At 40.5% G+C, this 18,123-nt stretch overlaps 1 protein-coding gene across 1 annotated transcript; it reads right to left on the bottom strand.

The window, feature by feature from the left end:
- Positions 1-268: 268 nt before the first annotated feature.
- On the bottom strand, positions 269-16,511 carry LOC140945495 (uncharacterized). The gene is made up of 13 exons (XM_073394513.1): positions 16,419-16,511; positions 15,205-15,307; positions 13,487-13,858; positions 12,673-12,821; positions 11,215-11,469; positions 7,689-7,853; positions 6,192-6,293; positions 5,180-5,276; positions 4,848-5,069; positions 3,227-3,603; positions 2,385-2,552; positions 551-676; positions 269-409 (listed from the first exon to the last, which is right to left on the bottom strand). The coding sequence occupies exons 1-13, from the start codon at positions 16,509-16,511 to the stop codon at positions 269-271; spliced, it is 2,370 nt and encodes a 789-aa protein (XP_073250614.1).
- Between the last annotated feature and the right edge of the window lie 1,612 nt (positions 16,512-18,123).

Raw genomic sequence — 18,123 nt, 5'->3', positions numbered from 1 at the left:
TTTCCATGGAATTCCATGGAAAATGTCGATGCAGGAATTTCCATGGAAATTGTTGTGCTAATGTTTTCCATGGAATTCCATGGGAAATGTCCTAATCCTCCATGGAAGTCTATGGAGAAATTTCCATGGAATTCCATGGAAATTGATGTCCTAATCCTCCATGGAATTCCATGGAGAATTTTCCATGGAAATCCATGGAATTCCATGGAATTCCATGGAGGTTTTTCACACGGGTACACTTGCAACTGACCTGAAATACAGTGTAGTGTCACACTAGAGCGATTTTTACCTCAATCCACGTGGAAATACCGTTGTGAACTAGGGCTGAGTTCCCGGATACTTTCGTGCTGTGATTGGCAGCGATGAGCACTGTTGGAGTCGAGCTGTAACCTCTTGTGAATAACACGAACTGAAAAATAAGAAATACCCGAAAACATTTAGCTAAAACGTTTCACCATTCCTTCGCTAATGTTCCACAAAACTGGGAGTAACGTTTGACGACCAATCGTGTAATAAAAGTGATACATATTAACTTTTTGTCTATTCTTACCTTGCAGTATGCATTATTATTTTCATCCATCGGTGGTGGGTTAGTGTTGTTGGTACCTATAAAACCTATGCTGCCGTGCTCAAAAGACAGTGGCTTTTTCAGCGATTTAGAAAACGCAAACCAGTTCTGCAAACAAGAATTAATTGAAATTAGTAGTTGTTAACTACACTGACTCCTTAAATATATCATCATCGTCATTCAGACCTGTTATAATAATTGCTTTCAATACAGCAATTTTTCTGTAGACTCCGGGTGTACGTCGTTATGGCGGACGATCACGTTTGATAGGGCTTAATATAATTATGGCTACAACTGAGCAAGTTATTAGAACCTTCTGAAGAAGGATCTTGTTCCCCTACACTTTAAAATGAAAAATATGTCAACCAATTTTTACATCTATTTTACTGTAATTGAGAGTAATCGAGATCGACTGTTTTGATTCAAAGTTGCAATAGGCACGCAATACGTGCGAACGTAAACAAGCCAAACGACGCGACTAGTCTTCCGCGCGATTTGTCACGACACAGCATTTATCCTCATTACATACATCGCACAGATAAGGCACGGAAAGCAATTCGGCAATAGAAGTCAAACGATTGAAAAAACAAGGTACACTGAGTGAAACAAACTATGAAGTTATTTAAATTTTCCCTATGGAAAATAATTGTCGTCGCACAAAAAAAGACACACATACAAAATTTCAGCCCCCCCCCCCCCCAACATTTTCATACCCCCTTCTCCATATTAAATGAAGTTTCCTTATCCACCTTCTCTCCACACAAATATTATAAAAAAATAACCGCGAAAAAATCCTAAACAGAAAGCCTAACACGTTTAAAATAAGTACAAGTATGTTTTAGACTATTGATAAGATCTCTCAAAACCACCACTTCATTTCAACAGACTGTAACTGCACTATCCCTTTGTAACCAAATTAGCACACCCACAACTACCTCACTGCAACACTTCAAATCAGTTTTACCTTCCCAAAAAATATTTTTTGTTACTTCATATCAAATTCTACTAGAAACCAGTTTCACTGATTAACAAACTACAGCCATTATCTTACTAATCCACGCCCAATATAACTCCACGCCTTCCACTTCTGCAAACATCTCAACCAACCCCTAAAACATACAACGCTACTGTACTACTAACACATTCTACTAGACATAAAAAAACGTCACACACGCCTAGTAAATGGACGCGCAAATATACGGTCCCACAGCGTCTCGTTTGGTTCTGCTTTTCGCCTGTTTTTAAAAGAAACGTATTTTGCAATATGGGGGCCAACCAGAAAAGTGAATGGTTAACTTGGCCACCATAATCAAACCTTAATATTAACCAAATAAAATGAACGTATATACCTATAAACAATAAAAAGGGTATGTAAGTTTTTAAGATTAGCAAATAAGTTGTGAGGAAATGAATTGAATTGAATTGGCACAAATCGGTAAATGCGATAGTTTGTACGACAAATCAAAGGCTTGGTTTCCAAACATTCGTCCAGATCGTCTTTATAGCCTCAATCAATGTACTTCGACGACTTGGACCGGATCCCGACGTTCTGAACGAATATTTAAAACTTCAGTCGTATCCAGGCAATTGCGATCGCCTCAATCGTTTGGATAGTCTCGCAACGCATCAGAAGTGTTTCTATAGAACTGTGTCGATCGTCTGTTTGAGACGACTTGGGCTATTATGCCAGCTATTCACTCGTGTTGCCCAAAGAATTTTGCTTAGCGACAACTTTTCATGAAAGAAATAATTACCCAGTTCTCTCTTTCCGTTTAAGAGCGATAAATATGCCTCTAGTTTTACTTCTGACACATACCACACTAATATCCTCGTGTTTACCATCAAAGTTTTGCAGTTCCCGAAGACAAACTTGAAATGAGCTATTTGTTACGTCTTCGGTCCAGATGAGAGCGGCATCATACTCTTGACCTGTTTTCAGATGCTCTGAAGTCACAAGGACTACTGGGGCCTCAGTGAAACTTCCCTGATGAAAAAGCGAGTAAGTTTGTCAAAATTGGAATGTTCTGAAAATAACAACAACTAAAATACAATTTGAAAAAGATTGAGTTAAGGAGGGTATTTTACGCGCACCGGCCACTTTAATCGGCAAAAACTGGAAAAATGGAGAAATTGGAAAACGCAATATAAAATGTTTTCCTTCCACACGAGTCCACACTAGTGCTACTAGATTTCAAAACGCATCTTTTTTGGCAAAAATGAATACAGTGAGATTTTCAGAGAACTATGAAAAGCGTTCCCGAAAAGTGCTATTTTGGGTGGACAATTCATCATGTTTAGTGTGGACGAAAGGCTGTAAGATAAATCAATCCATCGTGGTGTTCACTCGACGGGACCTTACAAGTTTTTAAAGAATGGTGAAAGTCATATAGATGGTTTAGGATTATTGAAAAGAAAACCGAGCGAGGATGTAAAGAAAGAACAAAAATTCCCTACGGTATTGCACATGTTGCGGTCTGGCACTAGGTTTTAGGTACTATGCCGATATGAACTATCAATTACGTTTGTTTAGTATTTGTGTTTCATGTAGCAGACACCAAATAAGCCCACGCAAAATTCCCTTCATCGTCATGATTATTATTCGGCACTTCTGCATACAAAAAAAAAAGTTCGTGAAACATTTAAATGTTCCCATCATACCTTCGGAAACGTCACTTTCTCGCAGTTTGTACCACTCCACCATTTGGGCAAATTAACCGTTCCCGTAAGTGCCTCAGGATGCCCTCCTTGATAGGCAGCCCAATCAATGCTGGCGAAAGGGGTAAATTTCTCTTTTTTCCTTCCTGCTTGCAAGGCACAAACTGTAAAGTTTTTTGCGCTGATGTTTTCTGTCCATGCAGTCACCGCGTCGTGGACTTTAACAGAGTCATTCAATTTGATGTGATTGACCGTTATTTGGACATGAACCTGTTTATCCGGGTAGAACCGGTATGGTGGAAATGTGACGGTCTGACAACTTGAATCGAGCCATTTTGGAACACGGAGAAGGTCTTCTCGGCCCCGCACAATAGGAAAAACTGTTCAACAAAAAATTATCAACTTAAAACACTATTTGGTTCATGTAGTGCTTTTAATCATATTTACATAATTATCTATTTGATTGTTTTTGTATTGTATTGTCTTCTGTTAGTGTCACTGACCTTCCTTGTAATTCAGCCTTTAGGCTGCGAGAGGGATATCAATAAACTATTATTATTATTATTATTATTATTATTATTATTATTATTATTATGTGAATAATCTTATGATTTCAATGTCTCTAATTGATATGCGCTGCGCTTCCGCTCAGCTGGATACCGATGCGCGCCCAAGTTTGCTTATGCCCTATTTTTTTTTTTTTGGGGGGGGGGGGGGAATATTTTCTAGTGAGCTTGCGTTGCTTGTTCAGTTGTAATTTTACGAATTTCCTTTTTGTTTTGTGTTGTTAATGACTACTACAAAAATGTCCTGTGATCAGTACATTTGCTGCTCTTTTTGTGGGTGGCCATGGCCACTCCCAAAGGATTTAATAGAGTAAAAACCAATTGTCCAATTAATCGCATTTTAGGCATTATACTGATGATTACTTCCTCCGTTTAGATATTTACAGGAGCAACTTATATTTACAGTCTGTCGCCCATGAATTTATTTGCTAGAGCTCTTATTGTATCCAATACTCTCACATAAAGCAACAGTGCTGACAACAACGAGGATGCGTAATAACATGACTTTGTTGAGCAGAGCCACTTCAAATTCGGTTTTTGAAAATTTCGCTTCATCTGCAAAGCCACGAGGGATGTCAATCCGTCTCACTTTGTTCATGTTTCACCAAATATCAGCTTGGTGTTACTCCAAGTTATTTTATTGCAGCATAGCTTGAACTGTCGCAAGACCTGAGCTTATACATCTTCGTATGGGGTTTTAGGAGTACTCTGTTATAAATAAACGGAGGGGCCTATACCCGCCAGGGGTTATAACTAGAGTAGAAACAGCACTTCGGAGATTCTTCGGAACATCTTTAGCAGTAACTGATCAAAGTAAGTTTTACATTTACTGGTTATTAAGTTATTCCTGGAGACTAATTATCGCATTTTTTACCATAATTCTGCGTGCTTTATATAATGGGAAGCAACTGTTCAAAATCTACCCCATTCACAAATTCAAGTTAAACTTTATTTCAGATTTAAAACGTTAATAAAAAATCGGGGGGAGGGGGGGGGGGGCGCTTATATCCAGGGGGACCTATAACGGCTTAGAAGCGGCAGTTTACGGTCTTGCTTACCTTCACAGTTTCCCGGATGGTAGATACGGGGGTCGCTCTCAAGTCTTTTGCAGTAGCCGAGCTTCTGCCAGCATTGGTTGTCGTATGTCGTACCGCTCGCACTGCACACTGGATCTTGATACGATGGACATTGATCATTACATTCACAGCGACCGCCATAAGCATTATATGCTTTGCAGACTCCGAATCGAGGGCATTGCACGTTAAGACAAGGATCTATGTCTATGATGAAAAAAAAAAGGGTGGATATTTTAGTAGAGTTCAGTTTAAAGGAATTTCAATTCAACCAACGAGCTGGGAGCTTTCCTAAAGGGCCTAAGTCAAAAACGTACCTCCAACAACAGCATAGGCTACAGTAAGTGGGTCATGGATAGGACCTGATCCACTGAGGTCTTTAACACATATCCTCATAGATTGTAAGCCAACGTTCTGCAAAGAGAGACAAGTACAAGCAAGTTATTATAATACAAAAGAAGTGCGTTTTCACTTTAGCAGATTCTAATTATGCTGGTGAGAATCGTTTTCATGCTAATGGCGAGAACAGCAGTAAGAAACGAAAAGAAACGTTTCTTTTCCGTTATTATATGTCATGTTATTTTTTTGCACTTGCTGTAATAAAAAATATAATTATAATAAAAACCTGGCGACAGGTTAGGAATAAAGAAAAAGAGAACGGCAGGAAATGAACACACCAAAGTGTAACCGTGGTTTAAAATTTAAAAGTTTTCCTATTTGGGAATGTCTAATGACGTGAGTATAGAGAACGAAACACAAACCTACCTCCACCCATGTCGATATTATGTTATTTTCCGGGAGAAACCTGCCCTTCGCCTGGCGATCGTATCGGTGATTGACAGAAACAAGGACAACTGGTGACTCGTGGAATGTTTTATTGAAAGAAACGTCCTGTAAGAAAGAAGGAATTCAACACGATTAAGAATCGTAGCCTGCGTAGCAAACGTAATTTAACCTCAGTGTTAGTAACGTCTGTGAAGCGTGCTGATATCCTTGTTCTGCGGATTCCTTTCCGGGGTTTCCTTTCCTTCCTTGGATATCCTTGTTCTGAAATACGTTTTGTATGTCCCATCAACCTGACTGTCAAATCGACAATGGCATTTTAAACAGACCAATTATGGCGCGTACTCAAATCCTCTTAAACATGTGAGGGCCCAGACCAAGAATTTTTGCGCTGTTTTGCAGATGGACGTAATCAGAGTTAGTTTCGACCGGTGGAAGGGGCTAAAGGATCGTCGTTCTCATCTATGACCGTAGTAAAGCACAAGCAAAACACTCAAGTAGTTTGGTCTTTGTTACCTTGACAGTTGACTGACGGCTACCACTTACCTGGCAGAAGCCATAGTTGTCCTGAGCTGACGGGTATCCGTCATTTGGAAAGAACTTTTCTCCCGCAGTCACGTTGTCAAGCCTGAGGAATGCGAACCAGTCCTGTCGGTGAAAGAAAACCAGAAACGTATAATGATCCAAGGGATCATTTGATGGATTCGCCCTAAGTGAGAAGTAAGTGCTAATGTTGGCTTAGGGGAGGGGTAAGTGGGCAGTTTCCCAGAAACGTAAATGATCCAAGGGATCATTTGATGGATTTGCCCTAAGTGAGAAGTAAGTGTTAATGTTGGCTTAGGGGAGGGGTAGGTAGGCAGTTTCCCAGAAACGTATAATGATCCAAGGGATCATTTGATGGATTTGCCCCAATTGAGAAGTAAGTGCTAATGTTGGCTTAAGGGAGAGGAAGGTGGGCAGTTTCCCAGAAACGTATAATGATCCAAGGGATCATTTGATGGATTTGCCCCAAGTGAGAAGTAAGTGCTAATGTTGGCTTAGGGGAGGGGAAGGTGGGCAGTTTCCCAGAAACGTATAATGATCCAAGGTATCATTTGATGGATTTGCCCCAAGTGAGAAGTAAGTGCTAATGTTGGCTTAGGGGAGGGGTAAGTGGGCAGTTTCCCAGAAACGTATAATGATCCAAGGGATCATTTGATGGATTTGCCCTAAGTGAGAAGTAAGTGTTAATGTTGGCTTAGGGGAGGGGTAGGTAGGCAGTTTCCCAGAAACGTATAATGATCCAAGGGATCATTTGATGGATTTGCCCCAATTGAGAAGTAAGTGCTAATGTTGGCTTAAGGGAGAGGAAGGTGGGCAGTTTCCCAGAAACGTATAATGATCCAAGGGATCATTTGATGGATTTGCCCCAAGTGAGAAGTAAGTGCTAATGTTGGCTTAGGGGAGGGGAAGGTGGGCAGTTTCCCAGAAACGTATAATGATCCAAGGTATCATTTGATGGATTTGCCCCAAGTGAGAAGTAAGTGCTAATGTTGGCTTAGGGGAGGGGAAGGTGGGCAGTTTCCCAGAAACGTATAATGATCCAAGGGATCATTTGATGGATTTGCCCCAAGTGAGAAGTAAGTGCTAATGTTGGCTTAGGGGAGGGGTAGGTGGGCAGTTTCCCAGAAACGTATAATGATCTAAATTAAGTTGGAGAATTCATCATCATTTTACTGTTTTAGTTGATATCCTTCGAAGTACTAGTTAGCTCATGCTTCATATCAAGAGTGGTTGTTACTTTTCTCTTTCCGGTTTTTGCAGAAATTCTAACAACGCATTAACCTCAAAAAGATAACCTGTTAAACACTGGCATAGTATGTGGTCCTGGAGATCTTCTAAGTACAAATTAAATATAAAAGGACCTAATATGGAGCCTTGTGGGACGCCAGACACTACCTATTCCTTGTCCTAGATCACAGCTGGTGAAATAACGATGGACTCCCGAAAAAAAAAAACACATATCTATGTTACGTGTATACTTTATCGTTATTTCCCACGTACCACAATTGTATCTCTGTGTTTTCCATCAAAAGACAAGAATTCCCTGATGCAAACTTCGAAACCTTCAGAATTTACATTCTCCAACCATACATAAACAGCATCAGTTGGCTTTGTACTGCGGCCGTATTTTGCGGAAACAAACACGTACGGCTTAGAGGCAAAGCTCTGGAAGACAAAATACGAGATCAAATGAGCCTATGGACAATGAAATGGACGTAGATTGACTGAAATTTGATCCATCTGTTAATCCGTGACAGAGGCCTTGGTTTTGACAACGTTAACAAGGGCGGATTAAGGGGTGGGCCCAGGAGGCCTAGGCCTCCCCTTTTGTGCGGGAATTTTTTTCTTTTGTAAACGTGTGTCGGATGGTACGTGGAGCTTTGTTACTTAACTATATTTTCTTAAAGAAACATTGTTAATACTGAAGAAAATGTATCGAATGTTGTTCGAATCAAGCGCCCTTATAAACTAGCTTCAAACCGACAACCTGAAAGATGCTACTAATACCTGCCAACTTGCAGAAGCTTTAAAAGTCTTCTCAAGAGAAAGTTATTAGTCACTATTTGCCCGATCTTCCATTGCCAAGCAGTGCGCGTCTCAGGAGCCAGGGCTGCGGAAGCGCTTTTGGTATGGTAATTTTATTTCAAATTTACTAAGAATACAGCACAGTTTCACTAAGTTTATATGTACTCACGTACATGGTTATGAAACGTTTTTGTAGTGATACGCGAAAGAAACCATTTCTGTCTTGCGATATATGTAAGTGGTTGCTTTCATTTTCAGGATCAATAGAACCGAAAAAGCCTCCATTTTACAAGAAGAATTGGCAGCCTGCAACAAAGGCCTAAACCCCAAACTCCACACAATTTTGCGGCTCCTAAAGATCGCCCGTCACTTAGTGCAGCTGTGGAACGTAGCCACTCATCACTGCGCTTTAATTTTTGTAAAGAGTTGTTTTAGAAGCACCATGCGAGAAGACCGCCTTAACGCGCTGTCGCTGCTCTTTATTCACAATGACGTTGCTCTGGATTATGATGCAATTATTGACGACTATGCCAAGCGCAACAAGAGAAGGATGACATTCATCAATCCCCTGCAATGAATTTTCTTATGATTGGTCTTAGAGTCATGACCTTGGGATGCATTTCCTTTGTTGAATTTTTTAACTATAAATCTTCTTTGAATCTGTGTTCGAAGCCGACATTTTTAGTCGCGAATGACCAAAGCTCCCAGAATGTATGCAGTAAATATCCTTCTCAAACAAACTGGATTTGTAAATTTTTCAGGGAGACAATGTTGCCGCCTTTGCCGGGAGGTTGTGCTCCCGCCGCAATCGCGTCGGGCCCCTGCTAGCATCAGAAGATTTAAGCGTCCAGCACTAGATTGCATCTCAGGGAACTTCAATCTCAAAAATTTTCCCGGAGGACCGTGCGCCCGAAACTCCCTACAAAAGTGCGCCGTTCGCAGTCCTGATGGGCGCGAGTTTGACTAATGGTCGCGGGTCGCGGGTCGCGGGTCGCGGGTCCAAAGTCGCGGTCGCGGGTCCAATGTCGCGGCAGGGGAAAATGATTTGGGGTTCGAGGTAACAGCTGAGTGAAAACGACTGATATGAACACAATATAAAGGGAAAAAATCTTTCTTATGCACGATACTCTACGGTAGCCAATTTACAGGTTACGGATGTTAGAGTCAACAAAATAATGTCTCAAGAAAAGACCTAAAAGAAAAAGCTGGCCGACTTTTGCGTTCAGCGCAAGTTTATTTTTTTTTCTTTCTGTCGGGCCCAGTTATGTGTAAATTCAGCTTTGAATATACTTATGCATAACAGTATCTAATAAAAAAGTTACCATAAGTTACCATTGCTTTCTTCTTATCGATGAATTGCTCACAAATGCTTAGGGTTTCAATTACTGAAAAATATGCGATACACTTCATAGACTACAGATTATAAACGTTACAACAACTTAAAGCCTTTTTTTAAAAAAAGCGAGCTCGGGCTCAAAAAGCTACGAGTCTGTCGGTAGAAGAAACGAGAACTCTTGTATTTAACAAATGTTTTCGGCAAAACTGAAAGAAAATGTAAATAGGCGTATGAAACTTCATTCAAGCGGTATTCAAGGCATGAATTTAATATGGAAACAAGTAATAATCCACAGAAAGGAGTCTGTTCCTCGAAGCAAGGTTTTCTCTTAATGCTTTTATTTTTACAACTGAGACGGCAACCCAGAGAGTTCAATATAACTTCTTGTTCTCTTCACCTAAATTTCAACCAGGACAACCTGACAATAGGAAGCCATTCAATGTGCGTCTCAGTCAAATCTTGAAAACATGCATCGTAAATAACTAAGTGAGTAAGTAGGTAAGGAAATAATAACCCCCTATATCATGAAGCTGAAAAAGAAAGTAAACCGGACACTGAAAACGGTAAGTTATCAACTCCACCAGAGCTAAGAAAAGACAATAAATGAGGTAAGTAATTCCAGATTCCAGGTACTGGATTCAAGTCTTTGACAGTAGAACCAAGAGACTATGATCTATTCTCTCTTGGTAGAACTTGGATTCCGGATTTCAATCGTTAGTGGGAACAAACTCCTTTCTGTGGACAAGAGAGGATAAAGCTCGAGCTTCATCCCCTCTTGCTGTGGATTATTACTTGTTTTTTATTAAATTCATGCCTTGAATACCCCCTTGAATGTACTTTACTGGCACTTCAAGCCCAACGTCTCTCCCCCTCTTTCCAGTTACTTGTGCAAGGAGTTTATTTTGGGAGTTTGCGACTGTTACGCGGGTAATCTTTTAGAGGACGGGTAGTTTGCAAACTAAACTGAACGCAGGGTTGTCGGAACAGCAACAAGAAGATTTATTCCAAAGATGAATGTAGTTTCCACTGAGTAAAACTCCACAACAGCACGTAACTCGTTAAACTTACACGGCCTCCGCCAACTTGAATAAACACTGCCTTCGTCACACTTGACTAAACACGACCAACGTCAAACTCTCTTCGCTTGTGAAAACTAGTTAAACCTTAACTCGGGCTCGCCTACCTTATGTACGTTTACAATAAGATTCTAGAACTTTCCAAATAGTCTAATTATAGAAAGATTACAAAATATACCGCTTTTAGAAACGCTTACACAAGATCCTAAAATAAACAAGTTATGAACTCTCGCGAAGCTTCTAGAAAGTCACACTAGTCACGCAATACAATTTTTCGTAACAACGACCAGGAAGTTTTTCAACAAGCGTTTTCTTTATTTTTGCCGAAAACATTTGTTAAAATTGAAACAGTTCTCGATGGGCGCTATCGCGCTCATATTGCCACTGTATACTATATCTCTAGGCCCCCTCTATCACAAAATCCTCCGTCCGCCACTGATTGACGTTAATGTGTTACATACCAAAAAACCAAAAAACCTTGAAAAATCACAGAAAACACAATGTCATTCATGCTAAAAAGTGTTGTTCTTGCAAGCAACATTTTTGTACTTTATTTTCAACAGATTGTTCACTAATTTTATGATCTAACCTGACAAAAGGCCACTTTTTCACATTTGGTTTCTGTTGTCCATATTCCACCAAGAGCAACGCTTCCATGCGTTTTCTCTGTGCTTGGCTGGTCTTCGAACGCTAACCAGTTGATAATTCCCGTGTCGTTTTTATTACCTGCCGTGCGCGAACATAGTTTAAATCCAACTGTATTGATGGATTCTACCCACAGAGCCGAGGGCGTGTGAGCTATCAACGAGTTTTCTTCATGACTCAGTGACACAAAAACGTGGACCTGAAATGCATCGGTTAGAAATACGTATAAAAAAAAACAGATAAAGCCATCACGTAGAATGCCCGGTCACATCCGGGAATTTAACAGGCTAGAGCCACATTCGAGCCACGATTTGGTCTTTAAAATATGGCGGAATAATAAGACTGAAGCGACTTTCGGAGTTTTTTTGTCTCTGATTGTGAGTTACTCGTAACCAAATCTCAAAGGGGACCACCGGAATATTTATATCAAGAAACACCAAATTCAAGATCTTACCTTCGATTAATGACAGCTTATCGGATTTCACTGGGTTTTTCGCGCTAAAAACCAACCAAAAAATCGCCATTTTTCTATGGATTTTCACCTGCGTAGACTTTCTCGGAAAGATTACAACCAAAGTTTGCAGAAATCGCGAACGGTACCACCTGATATCGTGACATCTCTTGTCTGCCTTAAAACCACCACAGTCTTTTAAACCAAGGATTGTGATAAAAACTGGGTTTTTTGTTTTCCTTTGAATTTGACCTGAACCCGTGAGGGGTAGCCAGCGCGAAGAAAATTTCCAGAAAACGTCTATGAAAGCCAGAAAAAAATTCTCCGCGTTTCCGTCGCCATCTTTTTTATTTTTCAAACTTGTTTCCAGTACTCTTTGACCGTTTAAATATTTTTTTCCTCATGTATGCTTCATTCAGAAGTGTCACGGCTAAAAACGGCAAAATACTACCCCCTACCCAGACAGGAATATTTTTTGTTGACCTCAATGGACCCGGAATTCTACGCGACGGCGCCAGTGCCGTTGATATGCCACTGTTAGTCCATCGAAGTACTTGTTCCCTTTCAGCTGTTGTCCTTGTTTTAGTCGTTTTGATCGACCGTTGTAACGTTTTTTTGTCTCCTTTACAATTATTTTCAAGAAAACACCGAGTGCTTCTATGGTCTAACTTGAAGTCATTTCAACTGAGAAATCGATATTCTGAGATTAACTCCAACACGAAACTGTCGGCTAACATTACCCAAAAGATGGCGGATTATTATCATTATTTTTTTCGATTCTTGACTCTTAGTTGATGAAGGGTTGGAATACACATTAGTTCCTTGACTCATTTAAAATTCCCCGGGGAAGCATTGTTCATGAATTTAACTATGACTTAAAGTTTAAGCTCATAGCTTAGTCCATTTTAAAAGTGCGGAAGAACATCTTGGTATGCAGTCATAAATACTTACAGTCCGTAATCCACCGAATTCCCGATGAAAAGTCACATCTACGCAACGTGGTGATGTACAGTGAATCGGCGCTTCACATTTGCTGTTGTTACGACTCCATTCCTGCCTTGTCTTAGAAACGTCTACCTTTCCAATCTGATAGGAGAATCCTTATAAGATAGAAACGCAATTTCATAATATTCTAAGCCCTTAAAGTAACGTCAAGGTGCTTAAAATAAGAAAGGAAGTCGAAGAAAAGTGCCGAAGAGTAATGAAAGCAACAAAATTAAAGTCCTTAGCTACGACAACAGGACCAACACGGCTAAGTGCAGGTCCTCAAGCACCATATTCACAGGTGTCGCACATGAAAACTTGAAACTTTATGGCTCACGGCGTGGGTCGCATTTGGCCCACAACTGCGAGACTAAGAGTGAGTAGTTTGACTGTAATGGTAGTCACCATCTGCTGGTTGTTTGTAATGATAGTATGAGGAATCAGTGGTAGTCAGAGTCTTGTATCTGGAGCGGTTTTCGAGTTCGTTGTATTTGAAGAGTCGGGAAAAAAATTCTGTCACACTCGGCTCCGCTTCGTATATTTTTAATGCTTTCCTCGGTAATGTACGATGAAACATTGTGTCCCGTGTTTGATATACGAAAAAGCGAAAATATATTATCGTGTTTGAGGCGTAAAAAGAGACGAGGAAGGCCCGAGGAACAAATCTTCCAGGATCCGAGGTTCCGGTGTCAAAAATTGCGAAGGGGGAAGGGGTTTGTGGCTGAGGGTAGAGGAGGTTGAGAATAACTGACAACGTTATACGGGTAAATTAAATTCTCACTTGGTTTGTGTGTTCCGTTGCCGCAGTAACGAAAGTTACAAATTGGGGGCTTCCCAAGGTGGTAGACGTAGAATCCTCCACAGTTACGGACTGTGATGCTTGTTGAGTATTCACAACAATTGTTTTTGTAACGGAAACAAACTTTGCGTCGGACAGCACCCTCAGCTATTTCAGGATGACTGCCATTCAGCCAACCCGGCAGTTGTGCGCCACATCGAAACTCGGGAACACATGAATCCGCCAATTGCTTTCCAGCATCTCCCCCAAAGCGATACCATCCGTTAAGATCATCATCACAAAGGAAGTCAATACTGATGTTGTAAAAGGAGTTTGCTCTGCTGGACTCGTTAAGGAACGTGTAATGGTAACACTCTAAAATAGAACAGAACATTGTTGGCTTCCGAAATTAAACCGGCGTTAATAGACGACGCACGTCAACCGGGATTGAGGCGCAGTCTTTTAATATACCATGAAGCCACCAAATGTGTCTCAGTGCTTAGTGCATTTACGTGTACAGAGACGATTTGCCCAAATATTTGGGCAAAATCGCTTCCCAAGAATGCAATACGTCCACTTCTGGTCAGACATCGCTCCTTCGATCAACCACATGCACTGCGGGTTGAACGCGTTTAGGTTTTCTGAGTGGGAGGCTATAACTATGGGCGGGACAACTAACCCGTCTGAGTGCGTAACTGGTTGTCAGAAATGTTGGCTTATAGGGGAGGGGTAGGTGGGCAGTTTCCGAGAAACGTATAATAATCCATACTTAGTTCCATCATACTCATTCGAAATCATAACATGGACCTAAAACAGGGGCACCCAACGACAATTTTCGGAAGAATATCTGTTCGGAAGACGATTTGAGATCTAGAATTTTCGAAACGTTTGCTGTAAAATTTCTTGCTTGCCTACCTCTCCTAGGATTTTCAAACATGTAAAAAATGGTATAATTGCCTATTTTTAACGGATTTTTACCCTAAAAAGGTCACCTAGAATTTTCGGGAGCCTTTTTTCTGGCTGAAATTTTCGAAAAAGTAAGTTTTGATCCCTATTATTTTCGGATCACTAGACTTTCAGCTAGGAAACCCGAACAGATGAAAAATTTTTAGGGGCCTATATCTACCGTTTAAATACTAAAATACGTTTAACAATGCTATATTTAAGTGGTTTTAAATTATACTCTCGTTGGGTGCCCCTGCTAAAGATCGGACCTAGGTGACTACAAAGCGAACGTCAAAAAAACAATAGGTTTAATTAGCAAAACAACAACTCTGCACGTGCATAACACGGTTTGTTCATTTTTTTGCCGTCATCCACTACGACGCGAACTCGCCTAATTTTACGTTTTATGGATCACGCAACAAGCGACAACGAAATTTTCTTTCTCTTTCTAAATCTGGATATGGTTCTCAGGAATTCAACTCCAAACTTCAGGGGCGTAGGTAGCCCATTATAAAGACCTCTTGGCCCGGGCCTACAAATTTTTGGTTTGATTACTCTACCGCTTTTAATAAATCATGCGTTGTTGAGGTGAGCTAAAAAGCTTAAGAGCTCAAAGTGTTGGTGAGGTCAGTGCGTACTAGTCATGCGTGCAGTTTTCAGGATCGCATATGTGGAAATCAAAGTCAGCCAAGCGTGCATTGTTTGACTACATTTGAAAAAGTAAGTGAGTATGAATAATCGCAATGCTATAGCTAATGTATATTTTTCAGTAATACCTTTCGCTGATATTTTAGCATCTTCATCAACTTCCTTGATATTCGTGTCTTTCCAGTAGCTCTGGTACATGTTCTTTTCTTCATGGTAGTTTGGCAGTGAACTCTGTAAAGTAAAATGAATCCGTTATCTGTTACTGACTTTTCAGATCTCTTTCGATGCGGGAGTAAGAATTGTAAAGAAAAACAAAGGGAGGTTTGGAATTAAGGACTATGCGAATCCTGATCTAATGTTAAATTCTCCCTTCGATTCTCTCCCATATATGCTACAAGGCAAACTGGAAGGAGATGAATCAAAAACCACTTGAGGCTTCATTTCGTCCACCCCATCAATTTTACAATTTATACTTTAAACAGTTTCAATTTACAGTTAATAAAAGGTGGACTTACTCCTTGCACGCCGCTTAGTGTGCGAGGAAGAATGACAATCGGCAATGCAGCGATAAAGAACAGTAGCATGTAACGCAGCATCTTGGTGATAAAACAAATTCCAAAATTCTGCGCTCCGATTCTCACTCCAGTGAGAATTTGCCGCAATGGCAAAAAAGCAGAGAGAACGACAGGTTTTATGCAAGTTGAACCTGGAGTGATATTGCTGGGAATAATACCATTTCCGGCGGGTACACTAATTCTGTACACGTAATTCCGTACAATATAATATTCATCAGATAAGCACTTCCAGCACTTTTAGATTGTGGTTCAAGTGCCTCAACATCCTACCAACCATTAAAATTCCAGCACGATCCTACTTACAACTTACAACTTACAACGGTGTAGTGTAGAGTGTGGAAAACGAAGAGTGTGGATTGTGGAAAACGAGGAGTGCGTTGTAGCCTGCGTGGCAGGCGTTCGACAGGGAAGGGGAATGGAATTCGGGCGCGAGACCGCACGCGAGGAAGGAGGAGTAGGGAATTTGGGTGCGACACCGCGCGCGAGGGAGAAGGGAGGAGGGGCAGGCTAAGTGCGGTGTAGTGTAGAGTGAATTGTTGAAAACGAGGAGTGTGGAATGTGGAAAACATAGACTGCAAAGTGTTTTGAATACGGGAGTGTGGAAAATGAGGAGTGTACAAAACACAAAGTGTAAACATTGCGGAGTTTGTCATTTAGTGGGAAGAGTGATAAATGATGCTGCCTGCCGTTTATTGATGGAGAAGCAGAGACCAGAGGAACTCCACCACAATCAACCAGTTGAACTTTTCAAGGTTTATCTTACTTACTCGCAATAGGGATGTACATATATTCTTCCTGATGTTGTTCTCTTTCTCTTCCAAGCTACATTTCTCCTCTCTCTCTAATTCTTCCTTCGACATTCCAAATCTTTCTTCTCAATTGCTAACTCCTTCTTGCTAACTCCGTTTTTCCATTTAAAGGATAAGCCACTCTCAAAAAGCATACTGATAATATTTATCTTTCCAAATGAAACGCTTAATATTAGCAAATTGGTTATTCATCATGTTTCATTTTTTAACGGGTGAACACTTAGAATGCTCTAGAACCTTAAAAGCCTATTGATCGGATATTTATCGAACGTTCATTAACTTTCAATATTTCTTTTAAATCGGGGAGGTTAGTCCTGTGACAAGAGATAAAAACTGCCAATTATACTCAAGGAAACTCTTTCACTACGATGAAACTTTTTGCAAGTTTACGAATTGACATTCTTCACATAAATGCCGGAATAAGTGCTGTTAGCTCAAGAGGTTCGTCCGTATTTTCATGATGCAGTCCGGCAATGACACAATTTTAACCTTAATTCTTTGCGCCAATGTCGACATTTTCACCCCGGGGGGGGAGGGGGGGGGATGAATAAACTGAACAACTGGTTGAAAATTTATTATAGTGAGGGAAAATGAAAATCAACACTCAAAAATCAACCTCGTCCGTTGCTCAAAATTATGAAACTGGCAAATTCAAACTTTACTCGCAACTCAATTTGATAACAAAGAAAGTGTCGACCTCTGTAGTTTCTGGAAAATAGCGACTCTAGAAAAAGGAGGGGTTTGGGGAGCTTAGTCTATAGTATAAGTTCACAAAAATCACCTGAGCTTGGTTTGCTATGGGCTAAGAGGGTCCCAGCGGCACATCCGCACAAATCTAGTTTAACCCCTCCCTCCCCCCCCCCCGCACGCCTTAATATGCGCCCGGTGGCAATGTGAAGCCTTGTCTATTCCTCTAGGGAAATTCGCAATTTCAGGGGAATTTCATACACCAATTTTTTTGTGCGAGTGGTTCCCTTGTAAAAATAGAAAAGTTTAACAAAGTTTTACCCACACAAGAATACGAACTCCTCATTTTCTCCACTTCACGTTTTTCGCACTCCGCTTTAACCTCATTAATTCCAGACAACCGCGGTACAAGAAACTAAACGATGACGCCTGTTCTAAGTTGGTCAATTTCAATATCACTGTGAACTTGATTGTATCTTATCAAGGCACTTCCTGAGCGACAAAAATTTAATGAACTGTGAAGTGCAACAATTAGCTGGTAAGAGGATTTCATACCACGAAACTAATATGGCTATGGCACGATAAACTTTTCACCTCAATGCCTGTGGTTAATGTGCAATTCCACTTAACTTTCAAGACTTAGATAGTTACCCTCAAAAACATATATTGTACAGTTATTATTACTTTCTTTGTCATCTTTGTATAGTAGCTAGCACTATGACACAATTAAGGGAAGTCAAAAGCGTTAAAAAAAATTACACCTAAAAGGAAAAAAAAGCCTGATTAAGAGAACAGATTGTGCAGGTCCTTGTGGCTATATTACGTGGACGTGAGACGGTCGGGCCCTGTAGCGATCTGGTAACACTTAAGATTAAACATTTTTTTATAAAAAGGTTGAACTTTAACTGACCCTTTTCTAGTATCCATGGTCAGTAGAATCACGACTAGTGGTTGAATATGGGAAGGAACAACGTCA

The sequence above is a fragment of the Porites lutea genome, chromosome 8 (assembly GCF_958299795.1).
Source record: "Porites lutea chromosome 8, jaPorLute2.1, whole genome shotgun sequence".
In the NCBI taxonomy this organism is placed as follows: domain Eukaryota; kingdom Metazoa; phylum Cnidaria; class Anthozoa; order Scleractinia; family Poritidae; genus Porites; species Porites lutea.
Note: the sequence above shows the minus strand (reverse complement) of the source record. Positions and strands in the feature narration are given on the sequence as shown.